This window comes from Pogonomyrmex barbatus, unplaced genomic scaffold, assembly GCF_055798465.1.
Source record: "Pogonomyrmex barbatus isolate J1 unplaced genomic scaffold, ASM5579846v1 scaffold17, whole genome shotgun sequence".
Lineage (NCBI taxonomy): Eukaryota > Metazoa > Arthropoda > Insecta > Hymenoptera > Formicidae > Pogonomyrmex > Pogonomyrmex barbatus.
In genome coordinates, this window is record NW_028297113.1 from 442,153 (window position 1) to 463,281 (window position 21,129).

The window sequence follows — 21,129 nt, forward strand, 5'->3', positions numbered from 1 at the left end:
TAAATAATCATTGAATAATCAACAATAATTAATCAGAACGAGAGAGAAAGAAAGAAAAGCGCGACGTATAGAGACACCGCGGTCTCTCACTCGCACTAGCGTCGATTGTGTGAGACAGCAAAGAGATACCGAAATCGGTATCACGTCCGATTATGCTTTCTCTTTCGATCGTGCGTCTCGTGTTAAGGATGCAACATCGAATTGCCCCTACTATTTTTTCTCTCAGCTCTGCAATCTCCTTCGCGTTCCGCGGAGACATGGACGTACGCGCTTCATGTGTATGTGTAGCAGCCGCGCGCCGAGCGCATAGACACCATTCCCGCCGGTGCGTGTACATTGGCGCCTCCGTACAGAAATTACAACCGTAGATGAAAACCGGGCGACGACGATGACGTTTCTTAAAGTAAAAATTTCCAAATCGAACCTTACGTAGCAATATCTCCGCTCGTAGGGCACGTAGCAGAAAAATAACAATATTTTATTATGCAAATCGAAACTATTGATCAACCCTATTTAGAACTTGAGTTTAACCGTTATTGAGATCCGATAATTTCGGATGCTCGTACCTCGCCGATTCGCGTGAAGTTGCACGCCAGTGTTCTCGGTTGACTTGATACCCAAGACTACCGTGTCTCCTGATAATATAAAAACTATAAAATAAATCTTTGTTCTGTTCTTTTTTATTCAGTAATTCCAGAATAGTATGTATGTCCATATTCGCTTAAACATGAATTTAAAATATTTAGATGCTCGAGATAATGTCAGGGTAAAAACAAGAGTCAACGACAGTTGAGTGGAGGAGATTATGCACACACATCGACAAAACATGTCCGTGAGCTGTCGAAGCCTCGGCCAGTCAAATAGTAAATAAAACGTCATAATCTATCTCTTTCTCTCACGCTGCGTTTTCACCGAACAACTAGTTGGCTGACTTGATGATTCTAGTGTCGAGTCAATTACATTTTATCACATTTGCAACATTCATATATAGTATTTGATATATCCAAATAAAAAAAATAATTATATAATAAGATAATAATTATATTTTTAATTAAGAAGTAATAAAATATAAAAATTTATAATCTTCGTTGAATTAAGAGCAGTCGAATACTAATCTAGGAAAATATTTTTCTTTATAACAGATGTTAAAACAAATAGACGAAACAAATTATCTCTATAAATCTACTACTGTAAATCGACTACTGTAAATCTTTGTATTAAAATCAGTATTGAAAAGAAAAAAGAGAATTGTTCTAAATAAGAAAATTGATTTATTTAAACATTTATTTTTTATATCGCCAAATAAAACATATGCTAATTTTCCTAAAAGAACAAAAATCTCCACTTATATGCTATGAATATTGTTGCTAATAATATGCAATAAGCAAGTATGTAACTATTTTTTTATTGTTTCTTCAATGGAAAAGTATTATTTTACAATTGTAAACAAATTGTGAACAAAATATAATGTCCATGAAAAATATTGTGTTTATGACAAGATTATACTTGTCACAAAGACAATTATGTAAAAAACAAAATATAATAAAATATATAAAACAAAGTATTATAAGTAATAAGAAAATAAAAAATAAAAAGTAAAAAATATGAAAATAAAAATATATTATAAAAAATATAATAAAAAATTTTTTATTCTTTATTATTATTTTTTAATAAGCATATGAATTATATTATTTATTTTCGTATTGTTGAGTTATTTTTGAAAGGAATACACAAACACCAGTTTGATACTTTAACAGAAAATAAAAGAAAAGTATTTATTTATTAATCACAATATTGACGCCACAAAACATCTAGCTACTTGTTTTCATAACAGACCACGAGAGAGTGAGAAAAGGAGCATCTAGCGAGAACGTCCAAAAACAAAAAAAATACTTGTGTTGGCGCACAAATTCAAATATCCCTTTAACATATATGATACTTGTATATGACTGCTGTAAATGTGTGTAGTAAAATGTATGTGACTCGACATCAGAATCGTTGAGGAAATGGGCTAGCAGCTCAGTAACAACGAAAACGCAATGTGAGAGAAAGATACAGATTATATGTGGTTTTTATATCTGAGGCTGGTCGAAATTCCGCTCACAGATATACTTTGTCGATGTGTACATCATTAATTGCACTCGATTTCCAAATGATTTTCTCATTAAATTTCCCGATTTTATAACGAGAGATCATAATTTTGTAATGTAATGGCAATGTCATAATAATTCTAAAAAAATGTAAAATTATCATATACAATAAAAATGTATAATTATTATATAACTTCTTTTAATGATTTTTTTTAAATATAAACCTGTTATATTAAAGAGTATAATTTCTCGTCAAATTCTTATATTTAGACATTTACATATATTTTCTTATGTGAAAATTTTAACTTTTTTTAGACTTATTAAACAATTTTAAGTATTCATCTTATTCTAATTATTTAATGTAAATAAGATGATATAATTATAATTATAATATAATCATAATTCTTTTAATGAAATGATTGATAATCCACTTACGGAAGTTCAATTTAATATTATTTATTTTAATATTGAAAATTACTTATTTCGAGTAGTTAAATATGTTGAAGAACACTTTTAATAGACAAAGTAAGTAATTAATCATTTAACGGTATTAAATTTCTAGGGAAATAAGCCATTAAAATTCATAGAATTAACATCGGTTTTAATTTTTTTGTGTAATTTGTAAAGATATTAATAAATATTCGCCATAAATAGAATTTATGTTTAATTAAATTCTTTGATCTTATACGTATAATATGATTATAGTGTAATATAATATTGTAAGAATTAGATGACTGTAAGCGGTCATGAAAGAGATTCGAAATATAAACAGCTAATAGGGAGGAGCCGTCGTGATCGTGCAGACTAAGTGTCGGATTAGTAGACGAGGGATCCCGAGTTCAAATCCAGTCGGTCTCCGTTAATTTTTTCTGAATCTAATAGATATCTTTCAATATAATGTATTAATATGCCCTTACTGTTACTTAGTGTTAATAATCCTCGATAGCCAAATCTGAAAGGACAGATTATGCATAAAATCTGTTATAAATTTCTGCTGTTAGAAAGCTAACAGATTGCTAACAGATTCTGTAATATCTGACAATGTTAGCAAACTGCTGCCAGAAAACTGACAGAATCTGTTGACATTCTGTGCCAGCAGATTGGTAGTAGAAATCGAGCAAACCCTGCTGCAGTCTGCCGTCAAATTGGCGAATAGGATCTGCGCAACACAATTTGATGACAGGATCTGCTCAATTTCTGCTGCCAGTCTGCTGACACAGAATGTCAACAGGTTCTGTCAAACAGAATGTCAACAGAATGTAAGCAGAATGAGACATCAGATGAAGTTAGTCTGCTAACATTTTCTGGTTAAATCTGTTGCCAGTTTGCCGACATTCTGTTAACATTTTGCTGACTGGCATTTTATGTTTATTTTTGAATAGATAAATTGCGAGAATGAAATTTCTCAACTGTGCGCGCATGGGTGCATATATGTGCATGAACGCGTGTGTACATAGCAATTAATCTATTCAGAAACAAACGTAAGAATTATTATTTCTAAAACATACTAAACATTAAGTAACAATGTTAACATTAATATTAATAATTTTCTACTCAACAGTATACCTTTAATATATATATAATGCATGTTGTATGTAATAGTTATATTGTTAAATAGAAAATCATTATATTAATGTATTGCCATTGTTACTCGGTATTTAACGAATATCGTTGTTTCCGTGAGTTAATTTCAAAACTGATTGTTTTAACTATGTATTTGGACAATAATCTTTTATTATATAATTGTTAATGAAACACAATATACAAAAATTTGAAACGCGAAAGAGGCAAAAATAATTAACGCAATGTATGTATATTATAAATTTATTTTATATATTTTTTTATATTTTACATATTTATTACAGATATATTTTATATTAATTGAAGATTTGTATCGATACTTCGTGGACATAGCACGGAACAGAACCACATACCGTGTTACCTACCGACCAATTTCGTGGACAGGCTATGTAATTCAATGTCGTGGACATTAGCGCTTTAAAATAAGTTAACAGGTAAATCGCAACCGTGACCGCTCTCAGACTTCTCTCTGATTGAAGAATAAGAGAATAAGGGTCGTGGCACATAAAAAACTTGTAACGACATCCGACTCACCCCCCTCAATATTAATAATAAAGTTAAGTAGGCCCCGACCGATCAACCGTCGGGGCATCGACACGGCGATCCTTCCGCGATCCCGTCGTAAAAATTACGAATACCGGACGAAGCAAAGAGGAGATCACACGGCTTCACGTGCGCAGTGCGTGGATAAACACGCACCGATTAGGCCACCGCCGCCGGCCCCGCTACCGACCGCACCACCGAACATCTTCGCGAAATGATCGAGCGCGTTCGGTGAATTATCGCGAAGATTCCGGCAAGAGCATCTCTCGGAACTATCCCGACCCGAGTTCGGCCGACCCGTACCCGACTATTCCCGACCGACGGCCGACTCGGGTATATTAAGCGACTCCGGTGGATGATCGAGACCTATCACCGGCGAAACAGTAAGACGACCAGTACTGCTCTCGATACTTCCAGTCCTATCCAAAAGCGATTTAGGGTGCTCCCTATCGAGCCAGGAGCAGGAGGATTCTGGCCGATCGCTCCCGTCATCCACAAGCGCACAAGCTTTTCACAGATTGAGGAGCTTCTCAATCTGGGCTCTAAAAGCAAGCCCTTGTACGCACCTTCCACCGCTGACGGTCAAGAGGCAGGGATCTTCCTGCATTCCGAAGACCATAACACAAACCTCTGACAGACCGTACGCATGACGAAACAGCTGATCCGTCATAACAAGCGCGCCGAAAACTCCTCGCACTGTCGCACCCGCGCCGCGCCTACCGCGAACAAGCCGAATTCACGGAATCGACCGCGAGCCGAAGCGATTGTACGATTCACGGAATCCGCGCCGCTTTTCACCGTACCACAGGCGAAATTCCAGACAGCTACTTGTAAATATTGTACATAACAAAAGCTCAATCAGTCAAACTGTAAATATAGACCGTGATATATAAGATAAAAGGAGTCTCGATTTTATTTCTCGTTAACAATCCTGATCATATCCGACCGACGCTATCCCGCGAAACACAACGTTCCCGAAATAGAGACGTTTTAAACTTAAGCAGTAAGCGAATTAGCCAATTACAATCGAAAACGTAGGGTAGTAATATAAGCAGCAGCAAATCCATAACATTGATTTCCTTACTGCTTAAGGGTTCCATTTAGTGACACAAATCGACACAAGTATCGTTCTATCTTTCTTGGCTTTCAATGATTAACAAGGATAAAATGATACTTGCACCCTATGTCTTACTGCTTAAGTTTTTTTATGTGTCACAGCCCTAATCGACTATGATCGTAGATATTTATACTATTGTAACAGAGCATCCGAAAGATGCTCCGTTACTAGTGCGCGCTAATGCGGCCCGCGCCATCCGAGGCCGCCCGAACACTCCCGACCGCGACCGACCGACACACGCGCGCCGGCGAGCTGTCACGCATCGACGACGTGAGCTATTGTTTCTTAACAAAATGATAACCAACTAAACGGTGACACGTGGCGCGGATACGGGTATAAATACCCGACAAATTTTAAGAAGAGAGGAGTCCTATCCGCTTCTCCGACCTGTCCGTCACAGACAACCGTTCCGACAGAACAGCGAGAGAAGATTCTCTCAACGAATACCGAGCGTTCTCCATATTCCTGTTCTATCCTTTCTCGAGAATTCGGAGTGTTCTCAGCTTTCTCGCTCCGCAACGAATACTGAGCGTTCTCGATATTTTTGCTCCTCTCTTCTGGGGAAAAATCGGAGTGTTCTCAGATTTTCCTCCTCTCGACAATACCGAGAGTTCTCAGTATTGTCGCTCCATCTCATCTCGAAAGTCGGAGCGTTCTCGAACTTTCCCGCGACATCCGCCCCACGTGTCACGGCTAGCGTCAACGGTTGCCTAGCAACACACACGCGCGGACCCGGTTGCCTGGCAACGCGTATATCGATACGACCGGCGTCCGGCATATCCGTAATCGAATCGCGTTACGAACATCGCAAAGCGATCGACAAAGAAAACGACAACGAACGACCGCGCAAAGCGAGAGGCGTCACGAATTTATTGTAAATGAATTAAAAGCCCGGCGACCGCAACACCTCTCACGAACCCGGCATCCGACGAGCAATAACCGAGCGCACGTCCCCGCGTCCGTGCCCAGAGATAAGATCCGAGCGCGCAGAGACGTACCGTTACACTATTGTAAACTATTTGTTAAAACTGTCTTTGAATTTGAATAAAGTTACCGTTTGTCAGGAATTCGAATTCTATTATTTTTAAACATTATCGATATCGATTATTTTTCCGTTATATTTAAGCGCGCGCACAAGATGAATTCGTCCGCCACGTGGCGGTCACAGGAGCAGGAAAAGGCGAGATCTTCGGTCTTTTAATGAAGCACAATTTGAAAGAAAACATTAGAATATATATTTTAACGTCTGAACAGAGTTTATACAAAAGTCTCGAAGAACGCACGACTAAACAACGATACGATACGACGATACGACGTACTTTACACGACTAGTTTCGACTAACTTCGACTTCGGCTTTGACCCTCGCGGAGAAGACGTCTGTCTCGACCGCCGACTAGAGAGAGAGTGCCGGATCGCCGGCTGCTGTGAAAAATGGAGCACGTTCGATGATATTAGTTCAAATAGAGGTTGCATCAACCTCGCTATGATTGATCGAAATCGAAGTATCTAAAAGCGAGCGCTAGAATCGTTCGAGTGCCGCTCACCGAACAGCACTTTTGGCGCTATCCGCCAGTCGTCTTAGGAACTTCTTTTAGCTCGGCCATTCCGTATTTATCTTCGTCCATGAAGATTTGTTTATTATATTTCATGGTTAACAAAGTGAAAGTCGCTACAAAGAAGATACTCGTCGAATTAATAACCAACACAAATTATAATTAATCTTACAGGTAGATAATCACATTCTTTTTCCAATAAACATATGATTTTTTTTATCGGCAATGTACACTAATCCAGACCTGCGAACACTTGACAGAAATTATCACAGAGACATTTCGGTTATCACACGTATCACATACCATCTTATAACTAACTTAAATTAAGACTGGATACAAAACTTAATAGTAATTTAACTAACTCTAACTTATATCTAAGCAGGCAGATCTATCTCCTTTTGCTCGTCCGCACGGAGAAGCTTTATCCAGCGTTTTAGGATGATCGGACGATATTATACAGGCGTTGAGCAAGATTAAATCCAGGTATGTCCTATACCACGTATCGATTATTGTTTAATATTTTAGCAATCATATACGGACCTTTATATTTGGCCTGGAATTTTGAACTGACACTGGTTTAGCCTGTGACTCTCGCACAAGAACATATTCACGCGGATCAAAAATCGTTGGTCTTCGTAATCGTTCGTCGCGATATTCCTTATAATGTCTAATTATATCATTCGCAATTACAGCTATATCTTTTACTTTCTTTCTTTCTAACTCCAGATCTATTCCAGTATCTATTCCAGCAAGATCACGAGTAAACTGAGTCAATTGATAATCAGAATGCGATCGCTGGTCACAGCCAAAAACTAACTTCGCTGGCATCGTCTTTGTCACAGAATGGTAAGTATTATTTATTACGTACTGCATTATATGAAGTTTTCTATTCCGCCGCATCAGAAAGTAAGTTAATTACTAACGAACTTTTTAAAAATTGATCTTTACTCTTTCGACCATTCCATTTGCCTACGGCGCAACTATGGCTATTTTACGATGCTTAATTTTATGATTACTAGTAAATTCTTGGAACTCGCTCGAAGTGAACACCGTTCCTCTATTTATAGTTTCTTTTGGATTACCGAATGTCGCGAATATACTTTTCAGGCAAACAAGTACTTCACGCGTCGTAGATTTAACTGCGCTAAGTCAGGTAAAAGAGTCTACCACAACTAAAATATGTTTAAAATTATCGCATGTTTCTTGTAACGACCCGAAATGATCCGTGTGAATTATCTGCATTATAGGCGTCGGCGCAGGGTACAGGGAAGTCTCCCCTTCGAAACGGCTCATGGAATCATTTGCCATCATGCAGGTAAGACAACTTTCTATATGATTAATTATTCTCTTACGCATACTCGGAAACCGATAGCACTGTTTTATGCCATAGAGTCTTCTCAACACTCATATGAGCCATCTCATCGTGATGAACTCGTATGATGTTGGAAATCATGAACTCTGGTACAACGAATCGTAAGATATCATTTTCCTTTCTGTACACCAAGCCTTTAATTAAAACGTACTTATCACTGGATTGATTTTCTAATCTGTTTGCTATTTTTATGATTTTAGAATCAGCCAATTGACGCAGCTCGAGCTTTCTTTCCACGGGGCGTTCATCTACATAACCGGTGGACTGATTAAAAGCATCTACATGTTGCATCTTGTTTTCTAGTCTATGTACTACTTTAAATCAGTAATTTTGTAATGATAAAATCCATCTCGCGATTCGCAGATTCAAATTGGCTTTGTTCATAACATATACTAGCGCATTGCAATCCGTAACTACTTTGAAATCTAACCTATATAAATACAAATGAAATTTTTCTATTGCACGAACTATCGCGAGCATTTCTAGCTCGTAACTATGATAATTTTTCTCTGCTTGATTTGTAGATTAACTGAAATCTGAAAACGGTAGCTGCCCATCTATCGTTACGTTGCTTTTGCAATAGAATTGCACCAAGGCTCAAATGACTAGCGTCCGTGTAAAGTTTTGTTTCGGCCGTAGGATTATACAAAGCTAATATGAGCGATGAGGTAAGCTCTCTTTTAATACGTTCAAATGACTCGACACATCGATTATTGAATTTAAATTCTACTTCTTTTTACAATAAATCTAAAATCGGGCGAGCTTTAATAGAAAAATCTTTGATAAATTTTCTGAAATAACTAGCTAAACCTAAAAATCTTTATACTTCATGTATGTTGGACGGTTACTGAAATTTTTAATTGCTTCTGTATGTCGCGGACTGAGAGTTATACCGTTTTCCGATATTCTATCTCAAGAATTCTATATCTTTACGTAGAAACTGACACTTCAAATAATTTACTTGAAATTTATATTTTTTCAGGCAAGTAAACGTTTCCTCAAGGACGGCTAAGTTTTGTTCGACCGATTCCGACCGTTTTTGGAATTCCGCTGGGGTTTCTGAATACTCAAACGGTAAATATCGATATTTGTATTGCCCTTCTGGGGTCGCGAAACCGAAATATTTAGTGTTCTGTTCGTGAACTTTAATATGATGAAATCCGTCCTTCAGATCTAGGAGCGTTAAGACCGATTTACTATACAATCTCGAAAAACAATCTTCAATTATTGGGAACAGATACTTTTGTTTAATTACCCTGCTATTCAACGGTCTTAAATCGACGCACAATCTAATGGTACCGTTCCTTTTTCTAATAGATATGACTCTAGCGCAATAAGGCGAGATGCTCGGTTGGATGATTTCCCTTTTTAACAAGTCATCGACAATCTCACGAATTTGCAACCACATAGGCGAAACGTCGTGGCGCAAAAGCGTATATCGAATTATCTTTGAAGTGAACGCGAAGCGAATACCCATCATCCACAGGTACCATGTTAGCGTCTTCAATAGCTATTATAGATTCCATCAGTCGTTTTTTTACTCGACTATCAAAATCAATCACATATGTATCACGTATCTTTTAGAATTTATTTCAGATCATTCGGCGTGTCTTCAACATAGAGAGGGAGATTGGCGAAAAGGCATACGTCGGTCTCCGTTCCGCCAACCGTTGTTCTTTTCAATTTACATATTAAGGTAAGTTCTTCTTGAGCAATAAAATCTCTCCCAAGAATCACTCGAAAACGATTCCTCATCTATGACGTACATATTGACGGTAAATTTATTCGATTTATTCGATTTTTCATAATACTAATGGTAAATCAATTGGAACAATTCCTTTTATATTTAATGGCGCTCTATTTAAATTAACTAAAAATCTGTCTGCCGGCAAAAACTTAACGCACGGTTTAATTATCGCTTCGTATATTAATATTAACAAAAAAAAAAACAGGACTTTCGATGTCCATCAATGTTATCAAGTTACATTTATTATCATAGACTGAATTTACTTGGATATGCGGACTGAAGAGTTTCAAACGACCGTCATCCTCCTCAGCAACCAGGGCCACGGTTTCCTCTTCTGGACTGTTAAATACTGCTGCAGTTACTTGGACCGTCCGCTGCTGACCGGAACCGCTTGCTCCACTCCTCTGCCGCGCAACTGGGCACTCATACTGCCGATGGCCTTTCTTTTTACAGAAGAAAAAAGTGAGTTCACCATGACAAATGTTGTGAGAATGTCCGAACTTCCCGCAGTTGTGACAGGCGTTTTCTCTCAGCCTAGCACTCGCGGACGCGAACGTTTTTTATTTAAATCCGACACCTCTTCCGTAATATTTCTCGTCTTTTCCAGGAAAGTGTCCAAGGAAGTATCGGCTACGAATAGAACAGTGGCTCTCGGCATTGGTCATGCCGCTTATCAGAAGATGTATCACGTCCCTCGTAGGTAAGTCGAGTTGTCTGAGCAATGCCATTTTTGCTATCACATACTAATCAAAAGACTCTTTATTCGGCAACCATTTTCGAGCTTCTGCCTTCTGCATAACCTTGTAGAAAGGTATCTTTTTTTCAAATACTTTTAAGAGCTCTGGTTTCAAACTAAACCAAAACTCTATCGCCGCTCCGCTCTGGATATCGCCCACTGTCTAGCGAACTTGATAAATTTACTAGAAGCTGCTAGCAGTATCGCACCATCTGAAGCTCTATGCGATACTTTGTCTACTCTCTGTATCCAGGTACTTATGCTTTCATTTTCTGTGGCTCCAAATTCAGGAATCTGTAAGGCTATCCACGATACAGCGTTCCCGGATACCAAGCTTTCCATAACCGGTGTCTGACCAAATATCTGGGCTGGCGAGGAAGTTACTTGCGAGCCGGCTGGTTCTGACTTCGATCCTTCTCGATCGCCGTGATCGATAGATACGGGTGACATCCGTTTGACCACGTCCCGATTGACCAATAGCCATTCACAGCGCTTGAACAGTGGAAAAATTCTAGGCACCGGCCCCTGGGAGTGGCTAGTGATCAATCGAGACATGGTCAAACGGGTGTCACCCGGTACAGACGCTATCGATCTTTCTAACGAATTACTATCCAATTTATAAATCTGTTGGAGTACTTGCGTGAAAAACTGTTGCTGACTCCGTTGCAACTCTTTCTGTTGTTGCAGAATCGACTCAGCTACTTGAGTCAACTTGTGTGATGGAGCACCACTGTGACGGGTTGCTCCGTGAGCGTCGACTCCAATGAATCTCCGGCTTCCTCCCTGGGCAGACGGGCCATATTTGGCCACATGCGCCAGAATCGACTTTATGAGGCTTACTCTATCTTCAAATTGGGAGACGGAAACGACGTGCTTCATTCTGGAGTTGGTCCAAGATCGCTCCCTCCAGCACCGTCCTGTCCATCACTTGCGTCTTCAGCATCATCTGCTGCAACTAACACTATACTGCTCTGATTTTCCTGATTTTTGCGATTTTCGCGCGCGACTTAGTCTCTTCTGTGAGCGTGTGAGCTGTAATCCCACTTCTGAGATTTATCGCTGTAAACTATTTATTAAAATTATTTTTGAATTTGAATAAAGTTACCGTTTGTCAGGAATTCGAGTTCGATTATTTTTAAACAATGTCCGTTATATTTAAGCGCGCGCACAAGATGAATTTGTCCGCCATGTAGCGGTCATAGGAGCAGGAAAAGGCGGAATCTTTAGTCTTTTAATGAAGGGGCACAATTTTAAAGAAAACACTAGAGTATATATTTTAACGTCTGAACAGAGTTTATACAAAAATCTCGAAGAACGCACGACTGAACAACGATACGATATCGACTTTACACTAGTTTCGACTAACTTCGACTTCGGCTTTGACCCTCGCCAAGAAGATATCTGTCTCAACTACCGACTAGAGAGGATCGCCGACTGCGAAAAATGGAACACGTTCGATGATATTAGTTCAAATAGAGATTGCATCAGCCTCGCTATGATTGATCGAAATCGAAGTATCGAAAAGCGAGCGCTGGGATCGTTCGAGTGCCGCTCTCACCGATCGCCGAATAGCACTTTTGGCGGTCGCCTTAGGAACTACATACTAGACCGCTAACTCCTCTATTTACTGAGCCTGAAAGTTGACCCCAAAACTTATGTATTATATAAGATGCAATCCCCTAACAGCACATGATATTATATGAATATTCTGTATTTATACTGAACTATACTGTGATCATACCGAATATACTAAGATTATTTGTATAAAATCTGTGTAAAATATCATTTGTTGTATATTTTCAGATATACTCAGACTATAATAAATAAACTTTGCTATATATATTGAATTACTAAGATAATACTGAATTTACTCAAAATATCTCAGATATACTCCAAATATAATGCAAAGATTTTAAAATTTAGACTATTTATACAACAATAAATAACATTCATTAACCGGATTATATTTTATCAAAATTCCGCAATTATTTATATTATTATTTCAGTAGCAAGTTTCATTTCAATACAGAGGTTAAATGACATCGAGCAGGATCTCCAAATGGATGGAGACCGATTTTATAAACATGCAGTGATAGGAGATAAAAGATATTTTATCAATTTCTCTCATTTTTTTTCATTTTTTAATTTTTTTATTTATTTTCCGTAAGGGATGTCATTATGTATATTATAGATTTTCGATATTAGTAGTCAATACGCAATCGTAATTTTATCGACATTTTGCTACCTAGGATATATTGAGGATATACTTCAGACAAGCTAGTTACATACTATAGATCTATTCAGTATATCTCCATAAATTACCAGCAAAAATCTACGGGATAAGGTAACGCGGACATAGTAAATTATTAATATATATTTGATATATCATGTATGTATTTCGAATATCATGCGAATATCGTGATATACTTTTGCGATATCTTACAAACATCGTCACGATCTATATGGCTGTCTGTAGGTCTATTCTCTAACTTCTTAACGATAATTTCACTAGCTAAGGATGTCGTTACGCAGATTTAACGATACTATAACGAAAAATGGTATTCTGTAATTTAACGTAATGATAAATCGTTAAAAAATCGATAAAGTAATTTAACGTAATGATAAATCGTTAAAAGTATTGATAAAGTACCAAATCTTAACGTTAAGGTATCGATGAGTATCGGATTCCTCGATAAGCCATAACGACAACATAACTAAACATATCAATCAATAGCAACGTTCCGAAGCAGCTCCAAATAATAGTACGGAAGTGTGCAAGTATAGTATAATTTTATAATTTAAATATATGAACATCATAAACTTATTCTAAACATATCAAATATTAAGAAAAACACGCAAAAAGTAATATTATATAATTAAATAAAATATTTTAATTAAAAGCAATGTATTATCAATGTAATAATATCTAAGAATATTAAAATAAATAAATAAATAGATATAGGTTATTTTATGAATTATATGCAATGTATCAAATGTTTTTCATAAAAAATTTTAGATAAAAAGTTAAGATTTTCTCTTATTTTTAAAATAAAATAGCTGAAGGATATTTGGCATGGAATATACTATAAGAATTAGACGACCGTAAGCAGTCATGAAAGAGATTCGGAATATAAACAACTAACAGAGAGGAGCCGTCGTGATCGTGCAGACTAAGTGTCAGATTAGTAAACGAGGGATCCCGAGTTCAAATCCAGTCGGTCTCCATTTATTTTTCCGAATCTCATAAATATCTTTCATCTCAGAAATGGGATTCAGCCCATGTTACCTCAGAGAGGATACAGCCTATGTTATCTGACAGGGAGAATTCAGTCGATTTTGTGTGTGTCGTTTGTATGTTGTTCAAAATGAACCAATTCGGGAAGTTAAAATATTCCAATGTCGTTGTCGATCATTTAAAAGTGGAAGTGGACGAAAACAGTCGGGGAGTAAAAGTACTCCAATGTCCTGTCGATCGTTCAAAAAGTGAACGAATTCGGGAGCAGAAGCTCCAAGTTTCGGATAAAATTCCGATAGGATGAAGACTTCGGGACGAATGTAATGCCAGAATGGCCGAGCTGTAAGAATTAGACGATCGTAAGCGGTCATAAAAAGAGATTCGGAATATAAACAGCTAACAGAGAGAAGCCGTCGTGGTTGTGCAGACTAAGTGTCGGATTGGTAGACGAGGGATCCCGAGTTCAAATCCAGTCGATCTCCGTTTATTTTTTCGAATCTAATAAATATCTAATAAATATCTTTCAATACTTACTTAAAAAAAATTTTTTTAATTATGTAAAAAAAAAGAAATTTAAACAAATAATTTAAATAATTATATTTAATAACGTTAAATTACATTAAATATAATTATTAATTATTATTATTATTTATTATTATTAATAATAATGAATAATAATAATTATTAACAATTTATTATTATTATTATTATTATTATTATTATTAATTATATTTAATAATTTAAAAAAATTATATATATTAATTTTCTATGTAACCTGTTGTATATAAGGGTGACACCCGTTTGACCACGTCCCGATTGACCACTAGCTATTCACAGCGCTTGAACAGTGGAAAAATTCTAGGCGCCGACCCCTGTGAGTGGCTAGTGATCAATCGGGACGTGGTCAAATGGATGTCACCCGGGTGTATATAACATTAACAACAGTGCTTTTAACATTCAAAATAAATAATTAATCATTGGTCAATTGAATTGTTAGTAATTAATATCAATTTCACATGTAATTTATCAATATTTTTTCATATATTACTTAAATTATTTACATATACTTACTCTGACATTGCACAGGCTTTATTTATCTCTTCTATTATTTCTCACTTTATCACTTTACTGTAAGTTTATAACCTTATCATCGATAATTTATTTTCACATTCCTAAACTCATCAGAGAAGAATGTTAGAAAAGAGATTGGTTGAATATTACAACGAAAAAATTATATAAAACCGAGTATACTTGTTATGATAACGACATCGAAATCACATTTTGTATTGATATTGTTTTGTTAGCTTGTGTTACAGAATAGCTTTGTCGTTATAGTATCGTCAGCGCAACCGACGATTGTCGCTACATAAGTGTCGGTCCACAATAGGTGATTTAAGCTTTAAGAAGTAAGAAATTGACCAATTATAATCGAATATGAAAAGAATACTCGACTATGATTAGTCAATTTCTTACTTCTTAAAGCTTAAATCACCTATTGTGGACCGACACTAACGATAACGACATTGTCGTTACGAAGCTAGAGAATAGGCATACTAGGCATACTCCATTTGATGCTACAAATGCTTCAAAACATTTTTTAATTGGTCAATTCATAGAATTCTTTGTTTTGATTGGTTAATCAAACGCTTCGAAGCTTTTGTAGGGCTAAGGGCCTCTTTCATTAATTTTTGGTTAAGCTAACCGACCATCATGATTGCTAATAACTGAGAAATAAATTATTTATTTAGATAAGTTACTTAGATAAGTATAAAATTTTTGTTTAAGTAAATAATTGTTTAATAATTTTTATTTATATTAATTATCGGATATTACTTACAATTTCAGCTACTTACCAAAATACCTATAACATGAAAATATTAAATATTAGGTTAAAAAACACACTACTTTCTGAGCATTGAATTACAATTGGCACTCCTGCGGGTTAATCATCGGTTAACTTAACCAACAAAGATTGGTGAAAGAGGCCCTAAATAGCCAGGTGATTTAAGCTTTAAGAAGTAAGAAATTGACCAATTATAATCGAATGAAAAGAATACTCGACTATGATTAGTCAATTTCTTACGGCTTAAAGATTAAATACTTATTGTGGACCGACACTAATGTGACATAAGGATCCCATATATATAGATCCCATGGACAAGAAAATAGCGGAACGGAATAGTAACGGAAAGGAAACATGGTGGGAGGCTAACCAATCAGAATGCTTCCGTTCCGTTTTTTCATGGCCAGGTTCCCGGGCAAACATTTAACGGAACGGATTTATTATGGAATATGTGAATTTAACCTGTTATCCGATACATCGTTGAACGGCCCGATATAAAGCCACTTTAACTGTTCTCTTCACCCGAGAAGACATTAAAAAAAGCAATTTTCGCATGATATGGTATATAATATTATTATATATATGATATTATAATATAATATTAAATATTATGATATTAAAATATTTTATCTAAACTAAGACTCGGTTGCGCCAACATGATTTTGGCTTTAATCAAGATATAAAACTTTAAATTTATTGTATCAAAGCACTTAAAGTACTTTAATTTGTTTATCTTATTAAGATTAGTATAAAGCATTTTAGATTACTTTTGCTTGTGATGTCACGTGATTAACATGTGATCACGCGAATGTAATATGGCTGATGCGCTACAAGGGCTGTCGTACACAAATTTCCGTAAAGACATAAATTTAAGCCAATAGGCCAATCAAGATATTGCTTTAGGTCTAAGTAATCTAATGGAAGAAGGTAGAAATAACGATAAACTTATCCATAAGACAAATTTCAATCAGTTGAAATTTCTACGTAACCATGTATAGATAATTTGTGTATTAATATTGGATTCGAGCAAATAATGGGTGGCACATCTATAATCCATCTAACCAATGTTATATGTAAAGTCAATAAAGAAACTAGTAGAAATCAGTGGATTTGACAAAATAAAGATTTATATAAAAATAAATAAGTCATATAAAGATAAAATGTAAGTTTGATATTAATATAGTATTAATGTAGTAATATATAAATATATATTTTTATAATTTATTTAAACATAAAAATTGTTATTACAGGTTATTTAAAAGTGACGGGTAAAATAAGTATATTATTTTGTAGGAAGATATTTAGGATTTCATTGATTCAATCTTATGTTGTATTCGTAAGTATTTTGAACATAGCAATTATACAAAATAAGTTTATGGAATAAAATAAATATGAATACATGGAAGCTTATATCTTTTTTATTATATCAATATCTCATTCTCATTATGTATTGAATTATGGATTTAAATCTTTCATTTTTTTATAATTGTAATTTATATTTTTTACTAATGAGTTAATATAAATATTACAATAATAACACACTATTTTTATTTTATATATTCTATATATTTTTATTCTAGACATATTTATATTCTTTTTCTGTATCTCTAACTTTTTTATTAGGTTGTAAATTGTTTAACTTTTAAAATTTATTGATATATATATTGCATTAATAATTATGCATTTTGTTATAAAATATATTTAATTATTTGGTTAGTCTTTTATGATTTATTATTGTATGTATTAATCTTTCAGTATCTACAAATAAAAAAATGAAAGAATCATACATATGAAGATAAATTCTCTTCAAGACAAAATTGTATCGGAGACAATGAATGTGAATAATGAAAATTCTGTAGGAGATTCTTTATTAATAGATTTAGTTAGAGGATATCCCCATTTATATAATAAATCATCGCCAAATTTTAAAGATTCTTTAATGAAAGAAAATTCATGGGAAGAAATAACTAAAATCATGACTTGATCACGTGAGTATAAGTTTTTAAATTATATCAATTTATTTTATCAATTTAATTGCAAATTTTTTATTATATCAAGTATTCAATTAATATAAGTTTGATGTTTGTAATACTATTACTTAATACAGCTACTGAATGTCAAAAATCGATGGATCAGATTAAGGGAAAGATTTTCTAAAGAAAGAAGAGAAATTAAAAAGTGGAAGTGGAATAGCTAATCGACAAAGTTTTATATGAAAGTATGAAATTTTTGGATAGTTATGTGCAGCGAAGAAGATAAACTAAAGGTACTAAAAAATTTGTCGTACGACAAATGTAATAGTTAAACCCTAAAAATTACACCTACAGTTCATAATTTTAATAATTTAAAATACAAACTTCTGTGTATTATTTAGTATTTAATTTGTTTTCTTACAGAACTGTTACAAGTATTTTGCAAAATAAAAAAATAAAGAAAATATTTCTAGGATCTCACCAATTTCAACCAACATAACAGTTGATAATACTATTACTTCTAAAAATCATCAAACTTTTCCTCTAATTACACAACATTCGTATATAGAGCTTAGCTAAGATAAAATCATCTGGAAATTTTGAAATGCTTAATGAAATAGAAACAAATGACGAAATACAATCGCAATGTGAACCATTTGTATTTGAAACATCAGGAGAAAGATTCGAAAGATGTCCTTCTGAATCTTCACGAGAGTTTTCGACTCCTACTTCACCTAGACATCATGATAGAGATGATAGAAATATTTTAATTCCTAAAAGAAGAATCCAAAAGAAATCAGAATCAAACAATATTGAACAATCATTTTTATCATTGTCTGCTATAATTGCAGATAAAATACAAAATTCAAATATGCAAACAATTCCAAATAAAGGTAAAAAAGATACAGAAGATAAATTTGCAGAACTAATACTTATAGAGATAAGAAACATATCAGAAAAAGAATGTAAGGAAAAGAAAAGAAAAATAATGGATATTTTGTGGAATTAATATATGTAATAAAAATGTTGAAAATTTTACTTTCTATTTATGTCATAAATGTCATACTTATTACTTATATTCATTTTCCATTTATGTCATAAAATGTTACACTTATTACTTATAATAAATAAATAAATAAATATATAAAGCGAGTATTTTTTATAAAAGTATTATTTTTTAATTACGTGTACAAAGTTTAATTAGATTCAACGTATAGTTAACATAAATAAGAATCTAGATTTTATACAGAAATAATTTTAATTATCTGAAACACTTATTCTTTTTGTATCAATAATAAATCAACTTCCGATAGTAATTAAGTGAATTCCTATTTAATTATTATCGCTTAGTATAGTAATTATTGGATAATTATTCTCGCAAGATTTATAAATAAATATAGAGTTTTGCGTACAACATTATTATGAGATAATGCTTACAACGTTATAACTTATTCTTCAAATTAACTATGCACAAAAGAAACTAAATTAGAATAGAGAGCGACGTTAAGAATACATAGTCAGTCATGTCTATATAAAAGTATCATTTAAGGCATTAAAAGAGATGGGTATTGAGTGGACACGTTCCGATTGACTACCAGCCATTCACAGCACTTGAATAGTAGGAAAACTAAGCACCGGTCGCTATGAATGGCTGTGGTCAATCGAGACATGTCCAAATGAGACGCTCCCATTAAAAGAGAGTGATTCCCAAGTAGAGATAAAAAAGTTTATTTCATATTAACAATCTACTGATTATTATCGGGGCATGATAGTCACATCTGATACGGGTATTCAAGTAATCTTAGAAAATATTTTAGTTAAAAACCTAATTAAACCTAATTAAAACCTAATTAAAGAAAAAAGCTGTCATGTTGAAACATTGAAACATTGAAACATTATATCACATGTTGTTCTAATTATCATATATTGAGTTACTATTAAATTCTATCACGGTTTTGTCTTTTTCTTATATATTCATATTGCGATATTTCTCCTTCTGGAGTAAAAAAATAATCTGCAAGTTTGTCTCATTGTTCATATGCTTGAACTGTAGCTCGACGAGCACTGCATGGTTGAATGCTTTGAATATGCATATCATTTTCTCTCCAAGAACCATTTATTACATCTCCATTATTATTTTTGTTATCAATAAAGTTGGGAGGACAATAGAATCTACATGTTTCAGACCGCTGTTCATCAAAACTTTTTAAAAAGTTATGAAGACATACTGTACTCAGAATTATTTTGTCAACAGTATTAGGTTGCATGCATATAGGTCTACGCAGTACTCTCCAACGAGATATCAAAATTCCAAAGGTATTCTCAATTGTTCTTCGTGCACGTGATAATCTGTAATTGAATATTTTTTTCTTTTCATTTAAATTAAATTTCCTCCTGAATAAGATCTCATTAAATTCTTTGATAAAGGAAAGTCTTCATTTCTAATAAAAAAAATATGCAGTTGATTCATTATTTCCTGGCAATTTTATTTCATTTTATCATCTTAGCAAATTCAATTTTTGTGTTCTTAATAGATTTCCGAATTCAGATTCATAAAATATACCTGCATCATTTTGACTTCTATACGAACCAATATCAACTAAAGTGAATTTATAATTAGAATCACAAGCAGCCATTAATATTATACTAAACTTTTTTTATAGTTGTGATATAAACTGTCAGAGTGTGAAGGAGCTTAAATAACGCAATGTTTGCCATCAAACGAATCAAGACAATTTGGAAACATTTCATTTTTCAAGAAACCCTGCACTAATTCACTTATAATCTGTTTCAGATGGCGGCTGTAAAATTTTGTAAAGGAAGTAAAACATTCGAAATGACTTCAGTTGTTTCTTTTAATAACACGTGTTGTTGATTCTCCTATACGATGCCAATGCTATGGACAGTATTTGGTCTCCAGTAGCTAAATATCTAAAATGATAATTTTATTTGATATTTTTATTTTATTTTTTTTTAAGTATTTCTGATTTTTAAAGCAACAAAAGTCATTAATTAATAATTGAATATCTAATTTCAATATTTTATTTTTATATTTTATGGATAATGAATATTTTTATTAATAATATTACAAATAATTTTTCGAAATATATTCAATTGTATAAAATATATTTCATAAATGTACAATAGATTAAAAAATATGTACCTCAGTGTTAGGGACAAGCGTAATTCAACTGGCAAGCTCTCCAATTTTGTTTTTCAAGTTTTGGAAATACCATTTCCAATAAAATATAAAAGTAATCAACTGTCATCCTTGTATATTGAAAAAACATATCAGTGTCATCTTTTAGCGCTAAAAATAAAGCAACAAAATTTCCTTG

At 34.0% G+C, this 21,129-nt stretch overlaps 1 protein-coding gene, 1 long non-coding RNA gene and 1 pseudogene across 8 annotated transcripts; 2 read left to right on the top strand and 1 right to left on the bottom strand.

The window, feature by feature from the left end:
* Positions 1 to 2,530: 2,530 nt before the first annotated feature.
* LOC105426844 (uncharacterized) lies at positions 2,531 to 12,709 on the top strand. Of its 4 annotated transcripts, XM_089074382.1 has the most exons (13): positions 2,531 to 7,368; positions 7,623 to 7,731; positions 7,993 to 8,038; positions 8,133 to 8,200; positions 8,276 to 8,358; positions 8,458 to 8,565; positions 8,782 to 8,925; positions 9,240 to 9,331; positions 9,575 to 9,743; positions 9,842 to 9,953; positions 10,257 to 10,466; positions 10,612 to 10,704; positions 11,428 to 12,709. In XM_089074382.1, the coding sequence occupies exons 2-6, from the start codon at positions 7,729 to 7,731 to the stop codon at positions 8,558 to 8,560; spliced, it is 303 nt and encodes a 100-aa protein (XP_088930508.1). In that variant the 5' UTR covers positions 2,531 to 7,368; positions 7,623 to 7,728; the 3' UTR covers positions 8,561 to 8,565; positions 8,782 to 8,925; positions 9,240 to 9,331; positions 9,575 to 9,743; positions 9,842 to 9,953; positions 10,257 to 10,466; positions 10,612 to 10,704; positions 11,428 to 12,709. The 4 variants fall into 4 exon arrangements, with proteins under 4 accessions (XP_088930508.1, XP_088930506.1, XP_088930505.1 ...); XM_089074380.1 differs by having other exon boundaries at positions 7,612 to 8,038; XM_089074379.1 differs by having other exon boundaries at positions 2,531 to 8,038.
* A 3,914-nt stretch (positions 12,710 to 16,623) lies between these two features.
* Positions 16,624 to 18,780, top strand: LOC105426846 (uncharacterized). 3 transcript variants are annotated; one of them, XR_016138763.1, is made up of 6 exons: positions 16,731 to 16,745; positions 16,817 to 16,980; positions 17,069 to 17,154; positions 17,574 to 17,806; positions 17,926 to 18,084; positions 18,215 to 18,780. It is a non-coding gene; the product is annotated as an uncharacterized LOC105426846 (long non-coding RNA). The 3 variants fall into 3 exon arrangements; XR_016138764.1 differs by having other exon boundaries at positions 16,624 to 16,980; positions 17,926 to 18,112; XR_016138762.1 differs by having other exon boundaries at positions 16,626 to 16,980.
* Positions 18,781 to 18,946: 166 nt separating this feature from the next.
* On the bottom strand, positions 18,947 to 21,060 carry LOC112552596 (uncharacterized; annotated as a pseudogene). The gene is made up of 5 exons (XR_016138703.1): positions 21,055 to 21,060; positions 20,955 to 20,992; positions 20,655 to 20,722; positions 20,355 to 20,390; positions 18,947 to 20,267 (listed from the first exon to the last, which is right to left on the bottom strand). The product of XR_016138703.1 is annotated as an uncharacterized LOC112552596 (transcript).
* Between the last annotated feature and the right edge of the window lie 69 nt (positions 21,061 to 21,129).